General features: G+C 48.0%; 2 protein-coding genes across 6 annotated transcripts in view; both read right to left on the minus strand.

Moving 5' to 3' along the window:
- Positions 1 to 11671, minus strand: part of LOC140207461 (sorting nexin-27-like) — a 62260-nt gene extending 50589 nt beyond the window's left edge. For 4 of the 5 annotated variants that reach the window (XM_072276006.1, XM_072275999.1, XM_072275994.1 and 1 more), the window contains exons 1-2: positions 11399 to 11671; positions 1979 to 2210 (exon numbers count right to left, since the gene is read on the minus strand). In XM_072276006.1, the coding sequence (XP_072132107.1) occupies positions 1979 to 2210; positions 11399 to 11640 (474 nt within the window). In that variant the 5' untranslated portion in view covers positions 11641 to 11671. The remainder of the gene's footprint in view (positions 1 to 1978; positions 2211 to 11398) is intronic. The other variant, XM_072275987.1, reaches the window with a different exon arrangement.
- Positions 11672 to 14975: 3304 nt separating this feature from the next.
- LOC140207491 (uncharacterized) lies at positions 14976 to 26262 on the minus strand. Its single transcript, XM_072276018.1, has 2 exons — positions 26200 to 26262; positions 14976 to 18396 (listed from the first exon to the last, which is right to left on the minus strand). The coding sequence occupies exon 2, from the start codon at positions 18377 to 18379 to the stop codon at positions 17186 to 17188; it is 1194 nt and encodes a 397-aa protein (XP_072132119.1). The 5' UTR covers positions 18380 to 18396; positions 26200 to 26262; the 3' UTR covers positions 14976 to 17185.
- Positions 26263 to 26893: the final 631 nt, after the last annotated feature.

Raw genomic sequence — 26893 nt, forward strand, 5'->3', positions numbered from 1 at the left:
TAACTCAGAATGATGTATAGAATGATGTTATCACTCAAGTTCCTATTAGATTTCTCACAATAAATATACACTCTCCATTCCCCAACCCTGGAAAAAAGACTAAGTGCATTCACTATATGCCCTCGTGATTTTATACACCTCAGTAAGATCACCTCTCAGTCACCTGTGTGCTAAGGAATAAATTCCTAGCTTGTCTAATGTTGCCAGGTCTCTCTGGTCCTGGCAACATCTTTGCAAATCTTTTCTGCACTCTTCTCAGTCCAATAACATCATTCTTATTGTGACCAAAACTGAACACAATACTCCAGGCTTATCCTCACCAACATTTTGTAATATGACCTCCCAACTTCTATAATCAATGCCTTGACTGAAGGCAGCCAGTGTGCCAAAAAACTTTCTTCAGCTTCCCGTCTACCTATGACTCTAGTTTCAGAGAACCATGTTTTTAAAGTCCAAGGTCCACACCGCCTAGGACAATATCATTCACTGTGGAAGTATCATCCTGATTTGACTTTCCAAAATGCAACACCTCACACTTATCTGAACTAAACTCCACTTGTCAGTCCTTGGCCCATTTACTCAGCTGATCAACATCCCGTGTAATTTTTGCTAACCTTTTTCACTGTCTTCCACAGCCTATCATGGGGAAAACCTCATCAACACCCTTACTCAAGTTCATATAGGCCACAATTACAACTCTTCCTTCATTGAGCTTTTTTGGTTACTGCTTTAAAGAAACTCAATCAAATTCATGAGACATGATCACACACACAAATCCATGCTGACTATCCTTAATCAACTCTATTTTCCAAATGCATGTACACCTTATCCCTCAGAATCCCCTCTGGTAACTTACTTACCACACAGGTGTTAGGTTTAATAACTATTGTTCCCAAGCTTATCTTTGCAGCCTTTCTTAAATAAAGACACAATATTAGCCTCAATCCAGTGTTCTGACACTACACCTGTTGCTAATAATGTTGCAAATATCTAGCCAGGGCCCCGAAAATTCCTTCAGACCCTGCAGATTGATCTACCTTCATACCATTTAACTCCTCCGCTGTAATGTGCACCATCCACAAGACATCCACTTTAACTATCTCAAGTTCCAAAGTCTTCATATCTTTCTCTTCAATGATAAATATTCACCAAGGACCTCAGTTATCACCTGCAGGCATCCCTTTTGATCTCCAATGGACCTTTATTCCTCAAACTCAAGAGAAAATGAGATGAAATGAAGTGAAGGCAGCCTCGTTTCTCTGCATGGTACAAAAGAACCATCTAGGGAAATAAACAATCGACATTTTGGGCTGAGACCCTTCGTTAGGACCTTCAATTCTACAGTCATGCAACTCAGGGACTTGGGCTATACAATTATTTTATTTTGTTTGCGACTTGTGACTGTGTTTCTGAAATTGTAACTGTACGTGCTATCTGTACTACGTGCTGTGACCTGTTGGTAATATGTTTTGCAGCTTGGCCCCGAAAGAACACTGTTTCATTTGGCTACTCATATATGACTGAATGATAATAAAACTTGAAATTGAAGATGAAGAACATCTAATGGAGCCAATGACACACAGCTTCAGTGACCCAGTTTGATCCTCCAGTGCTGGTTGGTGGAGTTTTGTGATTGTGTATTTCTTTATTTTCTGGTAAATGCCTGCAAGACAATTAATTTCAAGGAAGTATATGGTAACATATACATACTTTGATAATAATTTTACTTTGTCTTTACACATTTTTCCTATAACCGAGACTTATCCCGAAGGTGGGCTGGTTGGTAGTTTAGCTGCCTGCTCTAAGTTACCTGCGGATAAGGTGGGGGGCTTGAGGAATCAGGGTGGAGGTAACATGAATGAGAGAAAGAGCAAGCAGCAAAATGAGAGGGGCAGAGGGATTGATTAATCATTCAGAAGGCCAGCGCAAACACAATGAGCCAAAAGGCCTCCTCCCACAAGAGATGAGCAGCACTCACAACAAATTTCTCCCCATTTTGCTCCACGTGGTTGTAGCTGGGAATGGAGATGGGGATGGCCTGCTTCTCGGTGTAGTCGTAGAAGGATTGGCTCGAGGAGTCATCACTGGGATCCAGGCTTTCCACTTCATGAAGAGGCACGGAGAGGACGGTGAGCAGCAATTCCTTGTCTCCGGCACGTATCAGGTCCACCACTTGCTTATGTGTCGCTCCTTCCACATTCACTGCATTGCTACGGAGAGGAGAGGGGATTGGGGATTGGATGGTGGTGAGGCAGGGTGAGGAGGGTAGGGTGGGGGAAGGGTAGAAAAGCCAAACAATAAGCAAACTTTTCCCACATAAATCTTTCAGCACAGACGCAGTTAATGCTGTGACACCGTCCAATTTCAGAGTGAGACAGTACAAAAACAGTACTCCTTCTCCCTGCTGACCGAGTTCTCCATCTACATCAATCCCACACTAGGCTCCATCCTGCTACATTGCTCCTATCCAAACGCCTTTCAAATCTTGTACTTGTCTCTGTCCCCACCAGTTCTGTGGGCTGCTTTTCCAGATAACCACCATCCCAAGTGGAAAACTTACCCGAGATCTCCTTTAAATGTCTCCCCTCTCAACTTAAACACCTGACCCACACACCTGGAGAGTCATCTCTGTCACATTCTCACAATGTCCCAAACATTCACAGCCCGTGAAGTCCACAGGAGGTGGCTAATTGGCCCATGAAAACCAGATCGTCTCTCAGAGTGCAAGCTATGTCTGACTGAGGACTCCTGCCAGCCTGAAGGTTTCTGAAGACCAGACAGCAGAGTGGAGCTGCTCTTCTGATCCGATCAGCACAAGAGCCATGTGACCAATTCCTACTGTTTCAGACCCAATGCCTGCTCTGCCTCATGTCAATGCCATCAAGTAGTTACCCAACCCCCTTCTGAAAGCTACCACTATCAATCAGCCCAACCCTCGGGTGACTGCAAGCCAGGTTTTGGAACAAGATTAGTGCACACCTTGCCCACAACTAAAACCGCTAGCTTTGCTTTTAGTGCGCCTTTTCTAACACTGGACGATGGACAACAGTTTACTCACAGCCAGCTGTAGTAGAGTAGGTTGGCTGGGGGGGGGCAGGGGAGAGGGGTTTGGTATCCATTCCATGCACCTCATATTAGACATGTTCAAAGTAAATATACGTGACCACATGCAACCCCAAGATTCATTTTCTTGCCGGCATACTCAATAAATCCATAAAAGAGTAAAAACAATAATAGAATCAATGAAAGACCACACCAACTTCAGCATTCAACCAGCGTACAAAGTACAAACTGTGCAAATACAAAAGGAAATAAATAATAAGAAGAAGAAGAATAAATCAGTAAACAATAAATATCTAGACCATGAGATGAAGAGTCCTTGAAAATGAGTCTTAAGTTGTGGGAAGATTTCAATGATGCAGCAAGTGAAGTTGAGCGGAGTTATCCCTTCCGGTTTGAAAGGTAATAACTGTTCCTGAACTTGGTGGTGTGAGTCCTGGGGCTCCTGTACCTTCTTCCTGATGGCAGCAGTGAGAAGAGAGCATGACCTGGGTGGTGGGGTCCCAGGTGATGGATGTTGCTTTCCTGCAACAACACTTCATGTAGATGTGCTCAATGGTTGGGAGGGCTTTACCTGTGATGGACTGGGCCAGAGCTACTACGTTTTGTAGGATTTTTTAATTGAGGGCACTGGTGTTTCCACACCAAGCTGTGATTCAGCCAATCAATATACTCTCCATCACACATCTACAGAAGTTTGTCAAAGTTTTAGATGTCACGCCAAATCTTCGCAAACTGCTAAGGAAGTAGGTAATTTCTTCATAATTGCACTTGTGTGTTGCGCCCCGGACAGGTCTCCGAAATAATAACGCTGAAGAATTTAAGGTTGCTGACCCTCTCCACCTCTGAACCGCTGATGAGGACTGGCTTGTGGACATCTAGTTTCCTCCTCCTGAAGTCAATAATTAGTTCCTTGGTCTTGCTGACACGGAATAAGAGGTTGTTGTTACAGCACTACTTGGCCAGATTTTCAATCTCTGTCCTGTACGGTGATTCATCACCAACTTTGATTTGGTCTACAACAGAGGTGTCAGCAGCAAACTTGAATATGGCATTGCAGTTGTGCTTGGGCACACAATCATAAGTTTAAAGTTAGTAGAGCAGGGGACTAAGCACACAGCTTTGTGGTGCACCTGTACTGATGGAGATTGTGGAGGAGATGTTGTTTCCAATCCGAACTGACTGGGGTCTGCAAGTGAGAAAATCAAGGATTTAATTGCACAAGGAGGTATTGAGTGCAAGGGCTTGAAGCTTATTGATTAGTTTTGAGGGGATGATAATATTGCCATAATATTGATAATAAGGCCTTTAATACCATCATTCCAAATAAACTGATTCCTAAGCTCTGGAACCTGGGCCTTAGCACTCAGATCTGCAGCTGGATCTTCAACTTCCTCACAGACAGGACCCAGGCTGTAAAAATAGGGGACAAGCTCTCCTCTACAATCACTCTGAGCACCAGTGCCCCACAAGGCTGTGTACTCAGCCCCCTGCTGTACTCACTGTACACCCATGATTGTGTAGCCAAGTTTCCATCAAACTCAATATATAAGTTTGCTGATGACACAACAATTGTAGGCTGTATCTCGGGTAATGATGAGTTTGAGTACAGAGAAGAAATTAAGAACCTGGTGGCATGGTGTGAAGACAATAACCTATCCCTCAACGTCAGCAAGACGAGGGAATTGGTTGTTGACTTCAGAAGGAGTAGCACAACCCAATTTACATCAGTGGTGCACAAGTGGAACAGGTCAAAAGCTTTAAGTTCCTCAGGGTCAATATCACAAATGACCTGACTTGGTCCAACCAAGCAGAGTTCACTGCCAAGAAGGCCCACCAGCGCCTTTACTTCCTGAGAAAACTAAAGAAATTTGGCCTGTCCCCTAAAACCCTCACTAATTTTTATAGATGCACTGTAGAAAACATTCTTCTAGGGTGCATCACAACCTGGTATGGAAGTTGTCCTGTCCAAGAGCGGAAGAAGCTGCAGAAGATCATGAACATGGCGCAGCACATCACACAAACCAATCTTCCATCCGTGGACTCACTTTACCCTGCACGCCATCAGAGCAGTGCTGCCAGGATAATCAAGGACATGACCCACCCAGCCAACAGACTTTTCGTCCCTATTCCCCCCAGGAAAAGGTTCAGGAGCTTGAAGACTCGTAAGGCCAGATTTGGAAACAGTTTCTTTCCAACTGTGATAAGACTGCTGAATGGATCCTGACCCAGATCTGGGCCGTACCCTCCTAATATCCGGACCTGCCTCTCGGTTTTTTTGCACTACCTTAATTCCCATTTTCGTATTTTCTATTTATGATTTATAATTTAAAGTTTTAATATTTACTAATTTTAACTATTTTTAATATTTAATATTTGTAATTCAGGGAGTATGAAGTGCAGAATCAAATATCACTGCGATGATTGTACGTTCTAGTACTAATTGTTTGGTGACAATAAAGTATAATGAATGTCGAGCTGTAGTCGATAAAGACATCCTGATGTATGTACCTTTGCTGTCCAGATGTTCCACGGTTGAGCGAAGGGCCAATGAAATGGCATCTGCTGTCAACCTGTAGCTCCAGTCGGCAAATTGGAGCAGATCCAGATTTCTCAGGCAGGAGTTGATATGCTTCATCATCAACCTCTCAAATCACTTCATCACAGTGGATGCAAGTGCTACTGGAAGACAGTCATTGAGACAGGCTACTTCGCTCCTCTTAGGCACCAGTGTCAGTGAAGTCTGCTTGAAGCAGGTGGGTACCTCATACTGCTGGAACTATTGGCTAAAGATCTCAGAGAACACTCCAGCCAGTTGATCAGCACAGATCTTTAGTACTTGGCCAGGCTCCCCGTCTGGGCCGGATGCTTTTCGTGGGCACACCCTCCCGAAGGCTGCTCGCACCTCGGCCTCGGAGACTGAAATCATGAAATCATCGTGGGTTGTGGGAGTCTGTGATGGTAGGAGAGATCTCATTCCTCTGTTTTAGCCTGATTTGGAGCTCCCTCCTCCATCTCACTTCCCGCCATGGCAATGAACCCTTGCCAGCCTACAGGTGCCAAACTTGCTTAGTTGAGAGTTAAGTCAGCCGAATTCACGTCTGCAGATTCTTGATCCTTTATCAAGAATGACAAGGTAAAAAACCCACTCCTATTTTAAAGTTTTGGTGAGGGGTGGGTATGGTTAATCAAGGAGACTCGCTTTCCCCTATTTTATGTACTATCATAATGGAAGTTTCACTCTGTTCATTAGATAGGGATGGGTCTGGACTTCACCTCAGTGCAGGTACATCTTGCACCACTTCTGCCGATGACACGGACTTGTGAATGACGCTCACGTGGGCATGTCCAGAAACAGCAGCATTTGGCTTGTCTAGAAACAACAAGATCTGGAAAAAAAATAAAATAAAACTGCAGGTGCTGAAAATCCTGAAATAAAAACAGGAAATGGTGGAAGCATTGGGTCAGGCTGTGTGTGGAGAGAACAACAGTTCACGTTTCAGATCAAAGATGGTCTGATCTGCTGTTCCCATTGCAAGATCTGTTGTTCCTTTTTCCAAAGTAAAAAGATAAATATTCCTGATTTTCGACAGAACAGTGTGTTACCACCATCATTGGTGCCACCATTGGTCGTATCCACCGGAGCTGCTGCATCATGAAGACAACGTACATCAAAGATGCCAACCTCTGGGCCAGGCCATCATCTCACAGCTCCCATTGGACAGGAGGTACAGAAGCCTGAAGTCCCACAGCACCAGGTTCAGGAACAGCTACTTCCCTTCAACCATTCGAATCTTGAACCAACCAGCACAACCCTAATCACTACCTTAGTACCGCAATACAATCACCACTTTGCATTGAACATTTTTTTTCCCAAATTGGTTTCATGGAAATAAAAACTGTATATACTCTGTTAACACTCACAAAATGCTGGTGGAATGCAGCAGGCCAGACAGCATCCATAGGAAGAAGCACAGTCGACATTTCGGGCCGAGACCCTCTGTTAAATTTATTTTTCATATGAATGCTATTTACATGATGCTATGCCCCTGTGAAGCTCCTTCCCATACATTTTTCATTGCTTCTGTGCATACATGTCCTTGTGTATCTGACAATAAACTTGACTTTCACGTTGACATGCAGAAGAGAAGGAGGTTTCCCATTTCACGGTGGTCTCTCTCCAAAGCATTGCCCTTTACCAACCATTATATTAAGACAGGCTACAATAAGTGGTTCCCTTAATGAACAAAATTTCCACTTAATTGAAGGAACTGTGAGCTGATGAGGGGAATCCAGAAGGAATTTCTCCGTTCCAACTTGCTACACCCACGCTACCTCCACTCAGGAGCAACATGCAATATGCTGAAGCTCAAAATCAGAAGAGTTAGCAAAACAAAAAAGCACCACTACACCTCACACCACAACAGTATTGTACAGCAACAAACCCCTCCCCACTGGTACTGTACCCCAGCGTTATACAGTGACAGACCCGTCCCCACCGGTACCGTACCCCGGTGTCGCACAGCGACAGGCCCGTCCCCACCGGTACCGTACCCCGGTGTCGCACAGCGACAGGCCCGTCCCCACCGGTACCGTACCCCGGTGTCGCACAGCGACAGGCCCGTCCCCACCGGTACCGTACCCCGGTGTCGCACAGCGACAGGCCCGTCCCCACCGGTACCGTACCCCGGGGTCGCACAGCGACAGGCCCGTCCCCACCGGTACCATACCCCGGTGTCGCACAGCGACAGACCCGTCCCCACCGGTACCGTACCCCGGTGTTTTGTACGCCAGTGGCAGACTTGTCCCTACATGTACCTCACCCGGTATTCTACAACAACAGACCTGTCTCTGCCAGTACTGTAAAGCAGCTTTATACAGTGACAGAACCATCCCCCATACTGCACCCCAGTGTTACACAGTGCAGACCATCTCTACCAGGTCTGTACCCCAGTGCTACACAGTGACAGACAATCCCAACCAATACTGCACCTATGTTAGTGACAGTTTCTATACTGATGTCCTGCCCAAGAGACAGACCAATACCAGTAATAGATGATTTTCCAACACAATTTCTATCAGATGAATTGTTTTACTGGGCATCATAAAATCTGTTAATACAGAGTTGCCACATAGAAAACTTTAAGAGTGGATTTGGTCATGTATGAAATGGCAAACTGAGCTTAAAATTTCAACCCATGCAGTAGGACTTTGAGTGAGTACACATCTCCAGTTTGTTTGCAAGAAGTGAACGCATATCCCAAGTAACTGGAGCATTTAGTGGATAAGCAACAGTGCGACTTCCATTGAGGAGTAACCTTGGGACTGATGTTGTAAACTATACAACCGATCCAAAGAGCTGAGCTAATCAGATCCTGTTCCTCAAGGCTTGCCTGTCACGAGTGTCAGGCATGACCAAAACTCAACTGCCTGTGGCAACCAATTCCACTGATTCAACACTCTGTGGCTACAGAAACTCCACATCTCCATTCTGAAAGGATACTTCTCTATTCCGAGGCTGTCCCCTCTGGTCAGAGACTCTCCCACTACATCCTCTCCACATCCAGCTATCACCATTTCACTATTCAATAACCCTCCTTCTTCTGAATTCCAGTGAATGCAGGCCCAGAGCACTCTTCATGTGACAAGCCTTTCAATCCTGAAATCATTTTCGTGAACCTCTTTTACACCCTGTTCAGTGTCAGCACATCCTTTCTAAGGTAAAGGGCCCAAAACTGCTCACAATACTCCAAGTGAGGTCACATCAGTGCTTTATAAAGCTTCAACATTACATCTTTGCTTTAATATCCTAGTCCTTTTAAAATTAAAGCTAATATCAGATTTGCCTTCCTCACCACAGACTCAACCTGCAAATTAACCTTTAGCGAATCCTGCACAAGTACTCCCAAGTATCGTCATGCCTCAGATTTTTGGATTTTCTCTGTTTAGAATGTAGTCTCCCCTTTCATTTCTTCTACCAAAGTGCATGACCGTACATTTCCCGACAATGCATTCCATCTGCCACTTCTTTGTCCATTCTCCTAATCCTCCTGTAGCCTCTCTGCTTCCTCAAAACTACCTGCCCTTCTACCCATCTTCGTATCATCCGCAAACTTTGACACGAAGGCATGAATTTCATCAAGTCATGTATCGTAAAAAGAAGCACTCCTGACACAAAACCCTGTGAAACAACGCTAGTCCAGCAGCTAACCAGAAAAGGCTTCCTTTATTCCCACTCTTTGTCTCCTGCCAATCAGTCACTGCTTTATCCATGCCAGAATCTTTCCTGTAATACCGTGGGTTCCTAACTTGTTAAGCAGCCTCATGCCAAAGGCCTTCTGAAAGTCCAGGTGCACAACATCACCAATTCTCCTTTGTCTATCCTACCAGTTATTCTGCAAAGGATTCCAACAGATTTGTCAGGCAAGATTTTCCCTTGAGGAAACCCTGCTGACTACACTGTTTTGAATCATGTGCCTCTGAGTACCCTGAAACCACATCCTTAACAATCGACTCCAACATCTTCCCAACCACTGAGGTCAGACTCACTGACCTATAATTTCCTTCCTTTTGCCTCTCTCCCTTTTTGAAGAGTGGAATGACACTTGCAAATTTCCAGTCCTCCGGTACCATGCCAGAATCTCGTGATTCTTGAAAGGTCATTACTAATGCCTCCACACTCCCTCCAGTTACGTCTTTCAGAACCCTTCCCCCATGGTAGGTCATCCTCCTTAACGGTATCTAAAGCTGTATCCTTATTATCGAGGGGGGACTATTGTGACCTCTGGTCACAACCAAAATTCTTGTGAAGAGGCAGAGTGGTCTCAATGGCCTGTTGCTGTCTCAAGTTCACATCCTCCACAGCCCTTGGGTGCCAGGTATCTCTGCTGCCAAAGCCATGCAGGTACAGAAAGAAGCCAAGTTGGAGCTAATTGGACATCTCAATATAACCAAACTGCCCACATAACTTGCAGGCCAGCCATCAAGGCTCTGTAACCCACAAGGATTCGATTCCCTTCCTTACTGTGGAAATGGGCTGTCTTGTCAGGTCCCATTCCCTTTACTTACACAAACTAGCAAAAAAAAAAATCAGGCGCTTGGAGGACCGTTGGAAGAAGGAGACAAAGGGGAGGAGAAAGGAGAGGAGACGGTAGGGTAGAGTAGAGGAAGACAGAGGAGGAGAAATGAGAGGATGTAGGAGTGGGGGAGGAAGAAAGGATTGAATTAGTCATAGTCATACGTTATTGACCCCGGGAGAAATTGGTTTTTGTTACATCTGCACCATAAATAATAAATAGTAATAAACCATAAATAGTTAAATAGTAATATGTAAATTATGCCAGTAAATTATGAAATAAGTCCAGGACCAGCCTATTGGCTCAGGGTGTCTGACCCTCCAAGGGAGGAGTTGTAAAGTTTGATGGCCACAGGCTGGAATGACTTCCTATGACGCTCTGTGTTGCATCTCGGTGGAATGAATCTCTGGCTGAATGTACTCCTGCGCCCACCCAGTACATTATGTAGTGGATGGGAGACATTGACCAAGATGGCATGCAGCTTAGACAGCACCCTCTTTTCAGCCATCACCGTGAGAGAGTCCAGTTCCATCCCCACAACATCACTGGCCTTACGAATGAGTTTGTTGATTCTGTTGGTGTCTGCTACCCTCAGCCTGCTGCCCCAGCACACAACAGCAAACATAATCGCACTGGCCACCACAGACTCGTAGAACATCCTCAGCATCGTCCGGCAGATGTTAAAGGATCTCAGTCTCCTCAGGAAATAGAGACCGCTCTGACCCTTCTTGTAGTCAGCCTCAGTGTTCTTAGACCAGTCCAGTCTGTTGTCAATTATAAGGAGAGACTGGGACGGTTATCTCTGGGTGAGGGGATATTATAGAGGGGGTAGAGAATTGTAGGTTGTCTGCCCAAAGAGAACAAAATCCACTCCCTCAGTGCCACACGGGTGGAGAGGCGGGAGAAGAGAGAGGGTAAGTGAGAGGGAAGGCAGACTGCGCTTCATTCTCCAGCTCGAGATGGCCATCTCTGTGAAACCTACAGACTCCAGGTGGCATGGGAGTAGGAACCAGGCAGTGGGACGGACTGAGGATCACCCCTGATCTTAGCAAATGGGCCCTGCTCCTTCTCAGTACCCCCACCCCCCCGACATTGTCCCATGATCTGACCCCCCACCCCCCACAGCCTGCCCTACACCACCCATCTCTGTACTCCCCCGACCCAGTCCCTGCCGGTACACACACGGCCAGGATACGCCCACCCCGACCCCCAGCGGTAGCCACACGACCAGGATGTTCCCCCCTACTCCCGCAGGTACTCACACGGCCAGAATGCGGTCCCCCCGCTGCACGCCGGCCCGCTCCGCCGCGCCTCCCGGTAACACAGCACTGACGTGCTGCAACGGCGCGTACAGCTCGCCATTGATGCTACGGAGCTGGCCGCCTTCACTCACTTGGCCCCGTACGTTGAAGCCGTAGCCGCTGTCAGACTTGAGAAGGCGGACGGTACGAGGCCCCAGCGCCGGTCGGGCTCCCGGCAGCTCCCCGTCCTCCTCCTCCGCCATCTCTACAGCAGCTGCAGCGGCGGCGGCGGCAGGGCATACGCCACAACTGCCGGGAAATGTAGTTCTACAGTCGATTTTCCCTTATGGATGTCTGCAATCCCAAACTACATTACCCATCGAGCATCAGTAAGATAACGACCGCCTGTTGCCCTCGGGGAAATGTAGTCAATGTCATCTCCCACAAAACCTTGCCGAGTCGGAGGTGTTACTCAATGTTCACTCCCCAGAGAGACTGCAAGGTATTGTACATCTGCATAAAGTTCTTAATTTCGATTTATTCAAAGGGTTGAGGAACGTAGAATAGAGCATGAAATTAAGTGGTGGCCTGCCAAGAGATGGTTGTGCCAATCAAAAAAAGTTCAAAAATAAATTTATTCTCAAAGTTTGTTTATTTACTTATCGAGATACACAGCAGAGAAGCCCCTTCCAGCCGCGAGGTCCCTATTTAATATGTCTAATACCAGAGAGCATGCATTGACAGTGAGAGGAGGTAGGTTCAAAGGGGATATGAGGGGTAAGATTTTTACTCAGAGAGTGGTGGATGCCTGGAATGCGCTGCCTGGGATGGTGGTAGAGACAAATATATTAGAGGCTTTTAAGAGATGTTTGGATAGGCACGTGAATGCGAGGAAGCTGGAGGGGGAGGGATATGGATATTGTGTAGGTCGGAGGGATTAGTGTTCGAGTGTTTTTAGCTGGGTCGGCACAACATTTTTGGGCTGAATGGCCTCTTCCTGTGCTGTACTCGTCTGTGTTCTGTTCTGGAATCACAGGGCCATCTCCTAACCGGTACGTCTTTGGAACATGGGAGGAAACCCACCAGCTGACGGGAAGGGCGTACAAACTTCTTCAGACGGCTGTACTCCGTATTCAGCTCCGAATTTCCTGAGGAGACTGAGGTTCATTAACATCTGCCAGACGATGCTGAGAATGTTCTACGAGTCTGTGGTTGCCAGTGCGATCAAGTTTGCTGTTGTGTGCTGGGGCAGCAGGCTGAGGGTAGCAGACACCAACAGAATCAACAAACTCATTCGTAAGGCCAGTGATGTTGTGGGGATGGAACTGGACTCTCTGACAGTGGTGTCTGAAAAGAGGATGCTGTCGAAGTTGCATGCCATCTTGGTCAATATTTCCCATCCACTACATAATGTACTGGGTGGGCGCAGGAGTACATTCAGCCAGAGACTCATTCCACCGAGATGCAACACAGAGCGTCATAGGAAGTCATTCCTGCCTGTGGCCATCAAACTTTACAACTCCTCCCTTGGAGGGTCAGACACCCTGAGCCAATAGGCTGGTCCTGGACTTATTTCCTGGCATAATTTACATATTACTATTTAACTATTTATAGTTTTATTACTATTTAATTATTTATGGTGCAACTGTAACAAAAACCAATTTCCCCCGGGATCGATAAAGTATGACCATGACTATGACCATGGTAATAGGAACGTGAACAAGGGCAGAATCAAAGGACAATCTGGGACAGGAAGATGCAGAATACACCAGTTTCTGGAAATCTGGAGTGCAGCAGGGTGGATCAGCTTGTTACCGCGTAGTGAAGAAAAATGAGGAGACATTACAAGTGGTGAGGCAATCCCAGCCAACGCTGACCTCCCCTGAGTCAATTCAGCTCTCTGTCCTGCTTCGGCAGCTGTGAGATGGGGCTCACTAACTGCTGCAAGGTTGTGGGGCCAAGTTCCAATGTCACCGACCCAACATGGCTGATGGTGCCAGCACCAGTACTAGAGCAGGGTCAGAGGTGTTGTCTTTTAGAACACAAAACATAGAATAGTACAGTACAGTACAGGCCCTTCGGCCCACAATGTTGTGCACACCCTCAAACCCTGCCTCCCATATAAGCCCCCACCTTAAATTCCTCCATATACCTGTCTAGTAGTCTCTTAAACTTCACTAGTGTACCTGCCTCCACCACTGACTCAGGCAGTGCATTCCATGCATCAACCACTCTCTGAGTAAAAAACCTTCCTCTAATATCCCCCTTGAACTTCCCACCCCTTACCTTAAAACCATGTCCTCTTTTATTGAGCAATGGTGCCCTGGGGAAGAGGCGCTAGCTATCCACTCTATCTATTCCTCTTATTATCTTGTACACCTCTATCATGTCTCCTCTCATCCTCCTTCTCTCCAAAGAGTAAAGCCCTAGCTCCCTTAATCTCTGATTATAATGCATACTCTCTAAACCAGGCAGCATCCTGGTAAATCTCCTCTGTACCCTTTCCAATGCTTCCACATCCTTCCTATAGTGAGGCGACCAGAACTGGACACAGTACTCCAAGTGTGGCCTAACCAGAGTTTGATAGAGCTGCATCATTACATCACGACTCTTAAACTCTATCCATCGACTTATGAAAGCTAACACCCCATAAGCTTTCTTAACTACCCTATCCACCTGTGAGGCAACTTTCAGGGATCTGTGGACATGTACCCCGAGATCCCTCTGCTGCTCCACACTATCGAGTATCCTGCCATTTACTTTGTACTCTGCCTTGGAGTTTGTCCTTCCAAAGTGTACCACCTCACACTTCTCCGGGTTGAACTCCATCTGCCACTTCTCAGCCCACTTCTGCATCTTATCAATGTCTCTCTGCAATCTTTGACAATCCTCTACACTATCTACAACACCACCAACCTTTGTGTCCTCTGCAAATTTGACAACCCAGTCTTCTACCTCCACATTCAGGTCGTTAATAAAAATCACGAAAAGTAGAGGTCCCAGAACAGATCCTTGTGGGACACCACTAGTCACAATCCTCCAACCTGCATGTACTCCCTCCACCACGACCCTCTGCCTTCTGCAGGCAAGCCAATTCTGAATCCACCTGGCCAAACTTCCCTGGATCCCATGCCTTCTGACTTTCTGAATAGGGGAGATGTTAGGGGAAGTGTCCTGTCCAAAGGCTGTAGATGTTCAAAGCTTTCTCACACGAGGCAGTTGCTGCTCAGGGGTTTAATTTTAAAAACATTACCTTCATTAACAAAAATCAATGGTATTTGAGGGATATGAGGCAATAGCAGGTGAGTTGTCATTAATCACCCATGACTTACAATAAGTGAGTCACAAACTATGCTGTTGGCTCCAGGTGCACTGGGGCTTTGTAAATAAAAATTCTTTTGCAACCCTGATGGATAGTCTCAGCCCAAAGGGTCAATTGTTTATCTTTTTACATATATGCTGCCCCATCTGCTGAGTACCACCAACATTTTGTGTGTGTGTGTTACTCTGGATTTCTGCCATCTGTAGAATCTCTTGTGTTTTGTTTTGTTTTGGAGCAGTTTGTTTGAGGAAATGAGAGGGAAGACACCAGGCTGAAAACAGTTCACATCTTGCTTTATTGCAGGAGTGCAATGAACACCAAGGATTCATCTGGCCACCAGAAGTCACACAACTCGGACAACGGCACTCCCTGTAGAGGAGCAGGTGGTAATTTTCAAGAGCAAGACTCCAACAGGACGTATCACACCTTTAAAACGAGCTTCAGGCCAGCGGCATTCTGTCCAGTGGGAGAGATCCCACTGGCTTCAGCTAATCATCTGCCTCATCCATCCAATGCCCTGGCCAGTTGTTGGCACATCTTCAACGGGAAGTGGGGCCTTCCGCAGTTTTGGTGGGTCAAGGCAGTGCAGTACCGTCACTTATCAGTGTTGCTCAGTCGCGATGACCCTGCTCACCCCATCCTACCCCAGAGGAGCTGAGTGCAAATATACCAGCTGTCATTTCAGAATCTTCTCATGTCCCAACTATCATTTCAGCACCTCCTCATGCCCCAACTCTCCTCACACTCAAATCTTCCCTCCCTAATGGACAGCAACATTGCTGCCTTTGTCCCAACCAGCCAACGGGTTCAAATGAAACCTAGCCTGTTCTTCACCCCTCGCTGTCCCAAGGCTCCAGCTCCCACCTGCTGGTCTGATCTTTCAACACCAGCTCATTCAACAGAATGAAGCCCCTTCTATTGGGAACTGGAGGTTTTGAGGGAGGATGAGTAACTCACAAATAGCCATTTGGCCCATTGAGCCTATGAAGGCAATTCCAATAAATTCTACCCCACCCTTTCCCTGTAAATGAAAGCACAGAGTAGTGGGAAATCATTCACACCTTGGAGGTATGCATTCTCAGTCCTACCAATCCTATTCCCCATATCTTCTACCATAACTTCAGTCAATTCCCATTTGAAGATCCTGACAACCCCTCTGCATTTACTTGATCTGAAATCTCCACATGATCCCACCTCAAACCTCCTCTCAGCCTTTGCTCCAAGGCAAATAATCCCAACTTTCATCATCCCAATATTGGAGCAGAAATCCCTCACTTTCTACACTTGGACTGCTCTCTACACTGTGCTACCCAGTTGTGCTCTGATTATTACCTAACCCGCTTTGAAAATCTCAGCCCAGTTGTGGTCCGATTATTACCTAACCCCTTCGAAAATCTCAGCCCAGTTGTGGTCTGATTATTACCTAACCCCTTTTGAAAATCTCAGCCCTTTCAGGACACGCATTTCAAATTCCTACAACACATCTCCATATTCTGTTCCATTCCCATTTACGTTAAATCCAGTGCCTGCATTCAGCAACTCTTCTGCAGCTGAAATCAGTTCCTACTTAATCTCTGAAAAATGTCCATGAGGTTATGAATCTCCGGTCAAAGAACAAGCCCAGCTTCCCAACCAAACCACTCATTTCTGGGAAACCACCTCCATGACTTCCGCCATAGTTGCCTCCTTCCTGCATGAGGAACCCACATACAACCACACTAAACCTGATGGTGAAATACGATCGAGGTCTCCAGGTGAAGAAACTGGCAATTGGGATGGAGCAGTCAGCTCTTGGGGCAAGAGTGAAGAGGGCAGGGAGAGAGGGGGCCTGGGGATGAAGGTGAACGGCCATTTGTGGGGAGGAGGAAGGAGGCACAGGTTAGGGAGGGAGCATTTGGGGGAAGAAGGGGAAAGGGAAACTCTCAGGGTGGCAGGTGATGAATCAGGTAGCTATTTAGGAGAAAGACTGAGAGAGAAGGCGAGTGGGTGAGTGGGAGAGGGAGGTGAGGGAGAAAGGAGGTGAGGGGCAGAGAAAGAGGGTGGGGGAGGGGATGGTCGGTGAGGGGAGAAGGGGAATGTGAGTGTGAGAGGGGCCAGATGAGGGGAAGAGAGGGAGAATGAGGGGGCACAGTGCGGAGAAAAGAAAGAGTGTTTGCGGAAAGAGAAATAGGGAACACAGGATGGGAGGTGGGGGTCTCTCGTGTGGATGAGTGAGGAGGTAGGGGTGCTGGAGGAGAGGGCTCTCAGAGTTGGAGTTGAGTGAGATGGCAGGGATATGCGGAGGGAGGGGAATGGGGTTTGAGTGGGGAGATGGGGCAAGTGCATGGGGGTCAAGCGGAGGGGTGGGGGATGAACACAGGCTGGCGTTGTAGAGTTGGGGAGGGTCTCTTGGGGCAGGAATAGAGAGAGCAGAAGGGGCACTGGCTGGTGGTATGGGGGGGAAGGGCATTTAGGGCAGGGATGGAAGAAGGGGCATTCCCGGGTGGTCAGCGAAGGTGGATACGCCGGTGACCCAGCAGGTTAGAGGCGCTCTTGAAGCCCTTGCCGCACTGCGGGCAGCGGTAAGGTCGCTCGGCCGAGTGCGTACGCCGGTGCACGGCCAGCGCCGAGGACTGGCGGAAAGCCTTGCCGCAGAGCGGGCAGGCGTAGGGCCGCTCGCCGGTGTGTGTGCGCTGGTGCTTGACCAGGGTGGAACGCTGGCGGAAGCCGGCCGCGCACACTGGGCAGCGGTAGGGCCGCTCAGCGGTGTGCGTGCGCTCGTGCACGGCCAGGTTGTGCGCCAGCCGGAAGGCGCGGGCGCAGACGGAGCAGCGATAGGGCTCGGTGCCCGAGTGCAACGCCCGGTGCTTGGACAGCGAGGAGTACTGTTTGAAGGCCTTGCCGCACTCGGCGCAGCGGTGGGGCCACGGCCCGGCATGCCGGCGCTGGTGCGACTCCAGAAAGCGAGCCAGCTTAAAGGCGCGGCCGCACTCACCGCACTCGTACACCGGCCCGCTGGTGCCTGGGTCTCCCCCCTCCCCCGGCACTATGCCCCCGCAGTCGCGGCGCTGGTGTTCCTCCAGTTGGCGGCAGTCGAAGAAGGCCTGGCCGCAGGCACTGCACTTGCAAAGCTTCTGTCCGGCGTGCGAGCGCAGGTGGCGGGTGAGGAGGACGGAGGTGGGCAGCTGTAGGCCGCACAGGCCGCAGGGCGGTGGCGGCGGCGGGGGGCGTGCGTGCGTGCGCCGGTGCGCAGCCAGGTGGTGGGGGTGCAGGAAGCGGCGCGCACAGCGCTCGCACTCAAAGCGGCGCTCGCTGCCGTGGATGCGCCGGTGCTTGGCCAGGTTGGAGGAGCTCTTGAAAGCCTTGGCGCAGTGCGGACAGTGGTAGGGCCGCTCGGCGGTGTGGATGCGCCCGTGCGCTCGCATGGCGGAGGGACGGGAGAAGCGGCGGCCACATACCGGGCACGGGAATGGCCCCCCATCGCTGTGCGCCCGGCCATGCTGCTGAAGGTCGCTGCGCTGGCGGAACGAGAGGCCGCACTCCGTGCAGCAGTATGGGCCTGGCTCTGACGCGGGCGGCACTGACTCCCGAGTTGGGTCCGGGTCACATTCTGGCGCAGCCCTGGGTTCGCCTAGGGTACGGTCCAGCTGACAGGAGTCCAGGGAGTCCGGTTTACCCTCCGACAGGGCAGTATGAGACATCTGTCTGTCTGTACCTCCTGCAAAAGGTCACAGAAACAACAATCAGTGAAACTGCCTCTGGCCCCACGTTGGAGCCATTTCAACTGCCACATAATTTCACTGTTACTAGTGAAACTCAATAAATATTGGAAGGACTTTGAGTTGATGATAGATGTTTAAGCAATGCTCGTTTATTCTGCTGATTTTGAGACATTTAATTTCCCTTCAGCACTGTCTGCTCTTTTCTTATCTGATACATTTCCAGGGATGAGCCAACAGAGACATTGAAGAGCGAAGGTAAACCCATCAACAGGAAAGATGTTCCAACGTGTTCACAGCTAGGCTGTCAGACAGCCCGGGCCCAGAACGTCAGGGCAGTATCCTCGACCCTCACAGCCATCTTCAAGCCGCTTCGCCAACAAACCTTCCATCACAGAGTCACTGGTGACTGCACAAAGTTCTGCTCCAGTCACAACTGCCACGAAGATAAAGTGAGTGGCGAGTAACTAAATGGCTTACGTTCTTCCTTTCCCTATAGTCCACCTTTCCTGGGTGTTAGCTTCTCAGAAAATCTTTCCTGGTCCCAACATATTGATGCAATCATGAACAAAACATGCCAGCAGCTCTACTTCATTAAGAGTTTGATGAGTCATAAATGTCTACAGATGGATGGTGGAGACCATTCTGACTGGATGTATCACTGCCTGGTGTGGAGGCTCCAATGCTCACTGTTGAAAGAGGCTGCAGAGAGTTGTGGCCTCAGCCAGCTCTATCACAGGCACAACCCTCCCCTCCATCAACGACATCTTCAACAGGCGACGCCTCAAAAAGGCAGCATCCATCATTAAGGACCCTCGTCACCTCGCACATTCCCTCTTCTCATAACTACCATCGGGGAGGAAGTACCGGAGCCTGAAGAGGCACTCAACTAAATGAGATGTTTGCAGAACAGAGGAATGAGGGATTACAAAGACAGGGCAGCTAGGTGGAACGCAGTTCATGGCCATATGGGCCGTGATCTTATTGAATGGCAGAGCAAGTCAGACAGGCCAAATGGCTGTCTCCTGCTCCGACTTCTCATTAGTGATTAATATTTTAGGAACAGCTTCCTTCTCTCTGTGATCAGATTTCTGATCGGTCTGCTACACAAACCTATGAACACTACATTGTTTTCTAACATAGTAATATTTTTATGTCTAGCACTGTACTGCTGCCACAAAACAACACATTTCACCACATCTGACAATGATAACACATTTCACCACAAATGACAGTGATAATAAACCTGATTCTAAAATATTCATCCTTCCCATAATGCAGAGTGGTCAGAATGCTCCAAAAGTCACCTAACCAAACATTCATACAGCCAGACACCAATAAGTCCCAACCAATGAAGATCTACCTCCACCAAATCGCCGCTCGTCCTCCTACACTCCAGAGGGAAAATGTCCTGTTTAACCTTTCCATATAACTCAGATCCTCAAGTCCCAACAAAATCCTTGTAAATTTTCTCTGTACTCTTTCAATCTTTTTGTCATCTTTCCTATAGGTAGATGACCAGAAGTGCACACACTAGTCCAAGTTTGGCCTCACCAGTCATATACAATGTCAACATAAAATTAAAACTCCTGTACTCAATAGTCTTGATTTATAAAGGCCAATGTGCCAAGAGCTCTTTAAGACCCTAATTACAACTTTCAAGGAATTATGGATCTGTATTCTCAGATCCATCTGTTCTATCACATTCCTCAGTGCCCCACCATTCACTGTACGAGTCCTACCGTGGTTTGTCCTCCCAAAGTGCAATACCTCTTGCATGCACTTATCCCATCCAGAATTCTTCCCACTCCTAATCTCTTTACTATGCTGCTCATGATACTAAGTTGTTAGATCTGAAGATCATGTTGTCCAAAGGTTCTTTGGAAGTCAAGAAAGAGGGTAAAATCTCATGATTACAGCTGTTTTATTAGGTGTTCATCAGATCAGTTCAGCCTGTACCAGGAAACAAGGCAGGGAAAGAAGTGACAAAGGAATCTGAGCACATGTTCTCCCTTTGATTAGATAGAGAACCTGCATACAGGCACTGACTGAGTTACACTTCAGCTAAGCAGACAAAGAAATTAGAAATGAATAAAGCCAAATATACTACAAGTTACTAAACGTTTACAAACAGGTGATTATAAAACATGTACAAACCTAAAGAAAGATAAAACTAAAAGGAAAAACACAATAAAAACAATCTGCACCCTAACCCAATAGCACTGTATTTATTCTCCCTACTGTACTGGTGCTTGGCTCCAGTGTTGAGCATTTACAAACTGCATTGCAGTCACTCCCCCCAGCAATGCCCACATCGCCTCGTGAACCCAGGAAAACCATCAGCAAAGATAGGGGCAACAACTGTTCAGAACAAACATTAGCTGCAACCACCCCTCCAATCATTCACCATCCTGTTTTACTTCATTTGTTGCTGGGCCCAAAACCTGGATTGCGGTCGCTGACAGCACCATGGGAGCAGCTTCGCCAGAGGGACTGCACAAGTTCAAGAAAATTATTTAGGCAGAGGGTCGTGAACCTGTCACAAATTACTGTGGAAGAAATTGCCAAGTAGTCACTTCCAAGGAGCCATTGACTTAAGGCTGTTCAGCATCCTGCCTTTAACAGCGTACTGTCCTTTAGCATTTGCTCTCTAAAAGTGTAACCCTTCACATTTGAGCAACACACATCAAAGTTGCTGGTGAACGCAGCAGGCCAGGCAGCATCTCTAGGAAGGGGTACAGTCGACGTTTCAGGCCGAGACCCTTCGTCAGGGTTGTTTGCGTTACCCTTCACATTTGGCCTGGTTAAACTCCATTTGCCATTTCTACTTCCATATCTGCAACTGAACTATCCTTTGCCCGTTTTCTACACTATCGACAACACCACCAAGCTTCATGTTGTCTGCAAACTTACTAACCTACTCAGTCATTTCCATATACTGTATAGAAGTTGCAAAGATCTCAGGTCGGATCTCTGTGGAACACCACTAGTTACAAACCTCCAGCAAGATTAAGACCGCCCATCAACCCCTCCTCTGCCTTCCATGGGCAAGCCTATTCTGAATCCAAACAGCCAATTCACCATTGATCCCGTGTATCCTTGTCTTCCGGACAAGCCTCCCATGATGAACTTTGTCAAGCATCCAGCTAAAATCCACGTAGACAACACCAACAGCTTCTCCTCATCAACCTTTGCAAGCTCCTGTCTAATGCCACTGGATTCCAGAGGATGGACGCATGGATATCTGGTGTGGTGATTCAACATCATCAGAGGTAAACCAGTACAACAGATATCCCTGCATATATTCATCTGGCTCCCAAGAAAACTTTGACAACAGAAGGCACTCATCCTACTTGGGAGGGCTTAAACTAGTTCAATAGCGGAATGGGAACAGAGCAGCTGGTCAGAGAGCAGAGAGGTTGAGAAGAAGGCAGTGTCATTCCCAGTACGAACAGGCAGAGCAAGGTGATAGACACAACAGCAGATGGGTTGAAGTGTATGTATTTTAATGCTATTTGTATTAAGGTTAAGGGTGACGAGCATGAATCAGTACGTGAAACTGTATTTAAAAACGCAAACACTAGGAAATCTGCAGATGCTGGAAATTCAAGCAACACATATAAAAATTGCTCTTCCTTCAGTTAGTCCTGACGAAGGGTCTCGGCCCAAAATGTCGACTGTACCTCTTCCTATAGACGCTGCCTAGCCTGCTGCGTTCACCAGCATTTTTTATGTGCGTTGCGTGAAACTGTGTTGTTGCCTTGAGAAACTTGATTGAGAAGGGGGCAGGAATGGATGCTTAATGTTCCAGGGTTTCATTGTTTTAGAGAAGGTGGTAAAGGGGAGTGGGGGGGATAGTGAAAATGTCTAATATTATGCATTTAAGGTGAGAGAAAGACGTAGGTCATTTTTTTCTATTCAGAGAGTGTGGGTGCCTGCAAAGTGCTCCCAGAGGCGGTGGCAGAGGTAGATGCAATAGAAGTGCTTAATAGACACATGAATGGACAGGACATTGCATTGGCAGAAGGTTTTCATTGGGCATTTAGTTACTAATTGAATTAGTTCAGCACAACATTGTGGGCCTGAGGGACAGTTCCTGTACTATACCGTTCTATTATTTAGCCCCGCAAGTCTGTCACTCCTTAACCCCTACAAAGCATGCGTCAGATCTTTGGTCAGAGATTCTTGAGGTGAGGGGGGACGGGTGAAGAGGAAAGGGAGTTCTGCTTCCCCATACTCTTCATGATTGAGTGTTGCCCAACACCCTCTGCTGGGCACATCTACAGTTCCAAACCCTAGACCTATCTAATCAAATCTTTCAAATACCCAGAATCCAGCTGCGTCCAACTGTCCCCATCAGATCACCACCCTAGTCCCCGTAAGCCCTGCTCAGGATTTAACCCTTTCAAATCCTTTTTTTTAGGAGGAAGCGTTTGTTTTCTTGGAGCAAATTGGGGTAAATAAATCCTCAGGGCCTGACAGGGTGTTCCCTTGGACACTGTTGGGAGGCTTGTGCAGAAACTGCAAGGGCCCTAGCAGAGATATTTAAAACATCATTAGCCACCGGTGAGGTACCGAGGATTGGAGGATAGTTAATGGAGTTCTGTTGTTTAAGAAAGGCTCTCAGAATAAGCCAAGAAGTCATAAGCCAGTGAGCCTGACATCAGTAATGAGAAGGTTATTTGAAGATATTCTAAGGAAGCAGATATATAAGTATTTGAGACAGGGACTGATTAGGGATGGTGAATGTGACTGTGGTCATGTCTATTTTAGAGTTTTTCAAGGAAGTTATCAGGAAAGTTGATGAAGGCAAGGCAGTGGATTTTATCTGCAAGGACTTTAACAAGGCCTTTGACAAGGTCCACATGAGAGGTTGGTCGAGAAGGTTCAGTCGCTTGGCGTTCAAGATGAGGTAGTAAATTGGATTAGACATTGGCTGTGCAGAAGCCAGAGAGTGGTTGTAGATGGTTGCTTCTCTGATTGGAGGCCTGTGACTAGTGATGTGCCACAGGGACCGGTGCTGGGTTCGTTGTGGTTTGTCATCTCCATCAACGATCTGGATGATAATGTGATAAACTAGATCAGCAAATCTGTATATGACACCAAGGGTGGGGGTGTAGTAGACAGCGAAGAAGACTATCAAAGCTTACTGCAGGATCCAGAGAAACTGGAAAAATAGGCTAAAAAATGGCAGATGGAAATTAATGCAGACACGTGTGAGGTGTTGCACTTTGGGAGGGCCAACCAGGGTAGGTCTTACGCGATGAGCAGTAGGGCACTGAAGAACATGATCTTCTTAACTCGCTGGTGAAAGTGTGGAATGAGCAGCCAGCACAAGTGGTGGATGCGGGCTTGACTTAAGAGAAATTTGGACAGGTACATAGGTAGGAGGGGTATGGAGGCTATGGTCTAGCTGCAGGTTGATGGGACTGGGCAGATTAATGGTTGGCAAGGACTAGAAGGGCTGAAGGGCCTGTTTCTGTGCTGTGCTCTGGCTCTGTGACTCAATAAACTTGGTTTCAACACATTACCATTGCTCAAGCAGCAGTCCTGTGCTGGGATCTGGACAAGGCCTTGTATAACACTGGATGATCAGCAGGAGCAAGTATTCCATGGTGATTCTCCCTGCCCACCCACCCAATAACCATGTGCATGCGGTGACCCTAGTGTGCGCACACACAGACACACCACATGCAGGAGTGTATGAGTGGCAAGACAAACCCAGATGGAAAAGAGGATAACAAGTTCAGTCACTCCCACTTAAGAACATGCGAGGCACAGGCTCTGTGGTAGTGCAGGGGGAACACCACGGGTAATTTCCACAGAGGAAGATCTTAGACCCGGCCATTCTCCACAAGGGTGGGTGAAGTGTAAACCGGGCACCCATCACTCCAGTCATCACCCTCCCGAGGGGCTGGAGGAAAGGAGCAGAGACCGAATCCCACGGAAATATTGGGAGGGTAGGGAGAGTGATAGCTCACCAGAAAAGAGATCAGTATCAGAATGAGGTTTAATATCAGCAGCATATGTCATGAAATGTGTTGTAATGTAGCAGCAGTACAATGCAATAAATAATAAAAACTCTGAATTACAGTAAATATATACATATCTATACGTTAATCGCCATCCACGATGAAACTGACCGCATTTGCAACTTTCTGCGGCTTATTTTGATCCTGTGCAGTGACCACCCCCCCCCGCCCCATACCAGACGGTGATGCAGCCAGTCAGAATGCTCTCCACGGTACATCTGTAGAAATTTCCTAGTGTCTTTGGTGTCAAACCAAATCTCCTCAAACTCCTAATGAAATATAGCCGCTGTAGTGCCTTCTTTGTAGCTGCATCCATACGTTGGGCCCAGGATGGATCTTCAGAGATATTGATGCTCAGGAACTTGAGATTGCACACTCTCTCCACTTCTGATCCCTCAATGAGCACTGGTGTGTGTTCCCTCATCTTCCCCTTTCTGAAGTCCACATTCAGCTCTCTGGCCTTACTGATGTTGAATGCAAGGTTGTTACTGCGACTAGCTGATCTGTCTTGCTCCTGTATGCCTTCTAGTCATCATCTGAAATTCTTCCAACAATAGTTGTGTCGTCAGCAGATTTATAGATGGCATTTGAGCTGTGCCTAGCCACACAGTCAAGGGAGTAGAGAGAGTAGAGCAGTGGGCTACGTACACATCCTTGAGGTGTGCCAGAGTTGATTATCAGCAAAGTGCAGATGTCATTTCCGATCTGCACTGACTGGGGGTCTTCTGGTGAGGAAGTCAAGGATCCAGTTACAGAGGCCTAGGTTTCACAGGGTGTTTGATCGGATCTGTAGGGGTGAGCTGTAGTCAATAAGCAGCAGCCTGACATGTATTAGTGTTGTCAGTGTGATACAAGGCCGCATGAAGAGCCAATGAGATCGCACCCGCTGTAGATCCATTGCCGTACAGGCAAACTGCAGGTCCTTGCTGAGACAGGAGTTAATTCTGGCCATGAACAACCTCTCAAAACACCATCACAGTAGACAAGAGGGCTACTGGACGACAGTCATTAAGGTAGCTTACCCTGCTCTTCTTGGGCACTGGTATGACTGTTGCCCTCTTGAAGCAGGAGGGAATATCCGTCTGCAGCAATGAGAGATTGAAATGTCTTTGAATAACCCCGCCAGTTGGTTGGCGCAGGTTTTCAAAGCCCTGCCAGGTACCCCACCGGGGCCTGTCGCCTTGCGAGGGTTCGCACTCTTGAATGCCGGTTGAGGGAGGTGGACTACAGCCCCGGCACCGGGGAATGACCCCGTCCACCCGCCCAGGCGGCTGCATACCCGAGATCGCCCTGGCCGCGAGGAGTCCGACGCATTCCGCCCGGTACCGGGACACGGTGCCCTCTTCCCGGTCCAAATGAGCCAGTCACCTCCCTATCTGCTCCCCGTCCAGTACGGCTGGGGATGAATCCCGACCTACATGGCCGGGCAGACCCCGGCTCCCCACCCTTGTGGTAGGGCCTGCGTTCCCCTACCACTCCCTCCGGTCATCTCCACATCAGTTCCAGCCGGGATGGCGGCGATCCAGAAACCCGCACCCTCCCCACGGTACCAAGCCTCCTTCCTCCCCCGGTCCCTGCTCAGTCCCCGCTACATACCCCAGACCCACCGACACAGCCCGGGTCTCTGGTCCCTCCACCCAGGTCACGCCCACATCAGCTCTCGCAGACTCTGTCGTCTGGGTGCGGGTGCCGATCCCGATCCCTGCCCTGCCCTCCCACGCCACAGCCCCGTCCCTCCACTCCCGGCTCCGCGCTCCTGCCCCCGGTCACCTCCACATCGGCTCCCGCCGCCTCTCTGTAGCCCTGGGGCTTCCACCCACACTGCACCGCAACCCCCTGCCTTCCCAACATGCTCAATGCCCCGTCTCGCCGTTGAAACGGAGCACTTTCCAGCGCGTTTGGCCCGCTGGGTAACATCACCCATCATTACAGGGAAGCAAAGCGCCCTCTCCCCGCTGCTAGAACATTGTCTCGTAAACTTATAATTTACCTAAACCTTACAAAATCCGAAGAAATACTGGGAAAACTCAGTGAGGCAGGCAGCGTCCATAAAAAAAGAAACCAAAATAAAAGTCGAGTTAATTTTCATACCCACAAGTACAAGCATGCACAGATGCAATGGAAAATGACTTGCAACAGCATCAGAGACACAGGGCATCAGATAAACAGCATTCATAAGAAATCAGGCAACGTTTAGAGTCAGCAACCCTTTATTCGCCAGTTCTATTGAAACATTGTCGGGTTTCTCTATCCGCAGAGGTTGTCTGACTGACTGAGTCAATAAGTCAGGTGGTGCACGAGAATTAGATTCACAATTACCAAACATTTGGGCTAGTGCATTGTGGAACACGATGGCAATTCTTACCGAACTTGCGCTGGGAAACAGTCGGTCTCCTCGGCTCTACATGTGCAGAATGTTTTGATTACATTGTGTGCAACTCAGGTCAGGGTTAAAGTCCCTTTT

Source organism: Mobula birostris, chromosome 2 (genome assembly GCF_030028105.1).
Source record: "Mobula birostris isolate sMobBir1 chromosome 2, sMobBir1.hap1, whole genome shotgun sequence".
NCBI classification, from domain to species: domain Eukaryota; kingdom Metazoa; phylum Chordata; class Chondrichthyes; order Myliobatiformes; family Myliobatidae; genus Mobula; species Mobula birostris.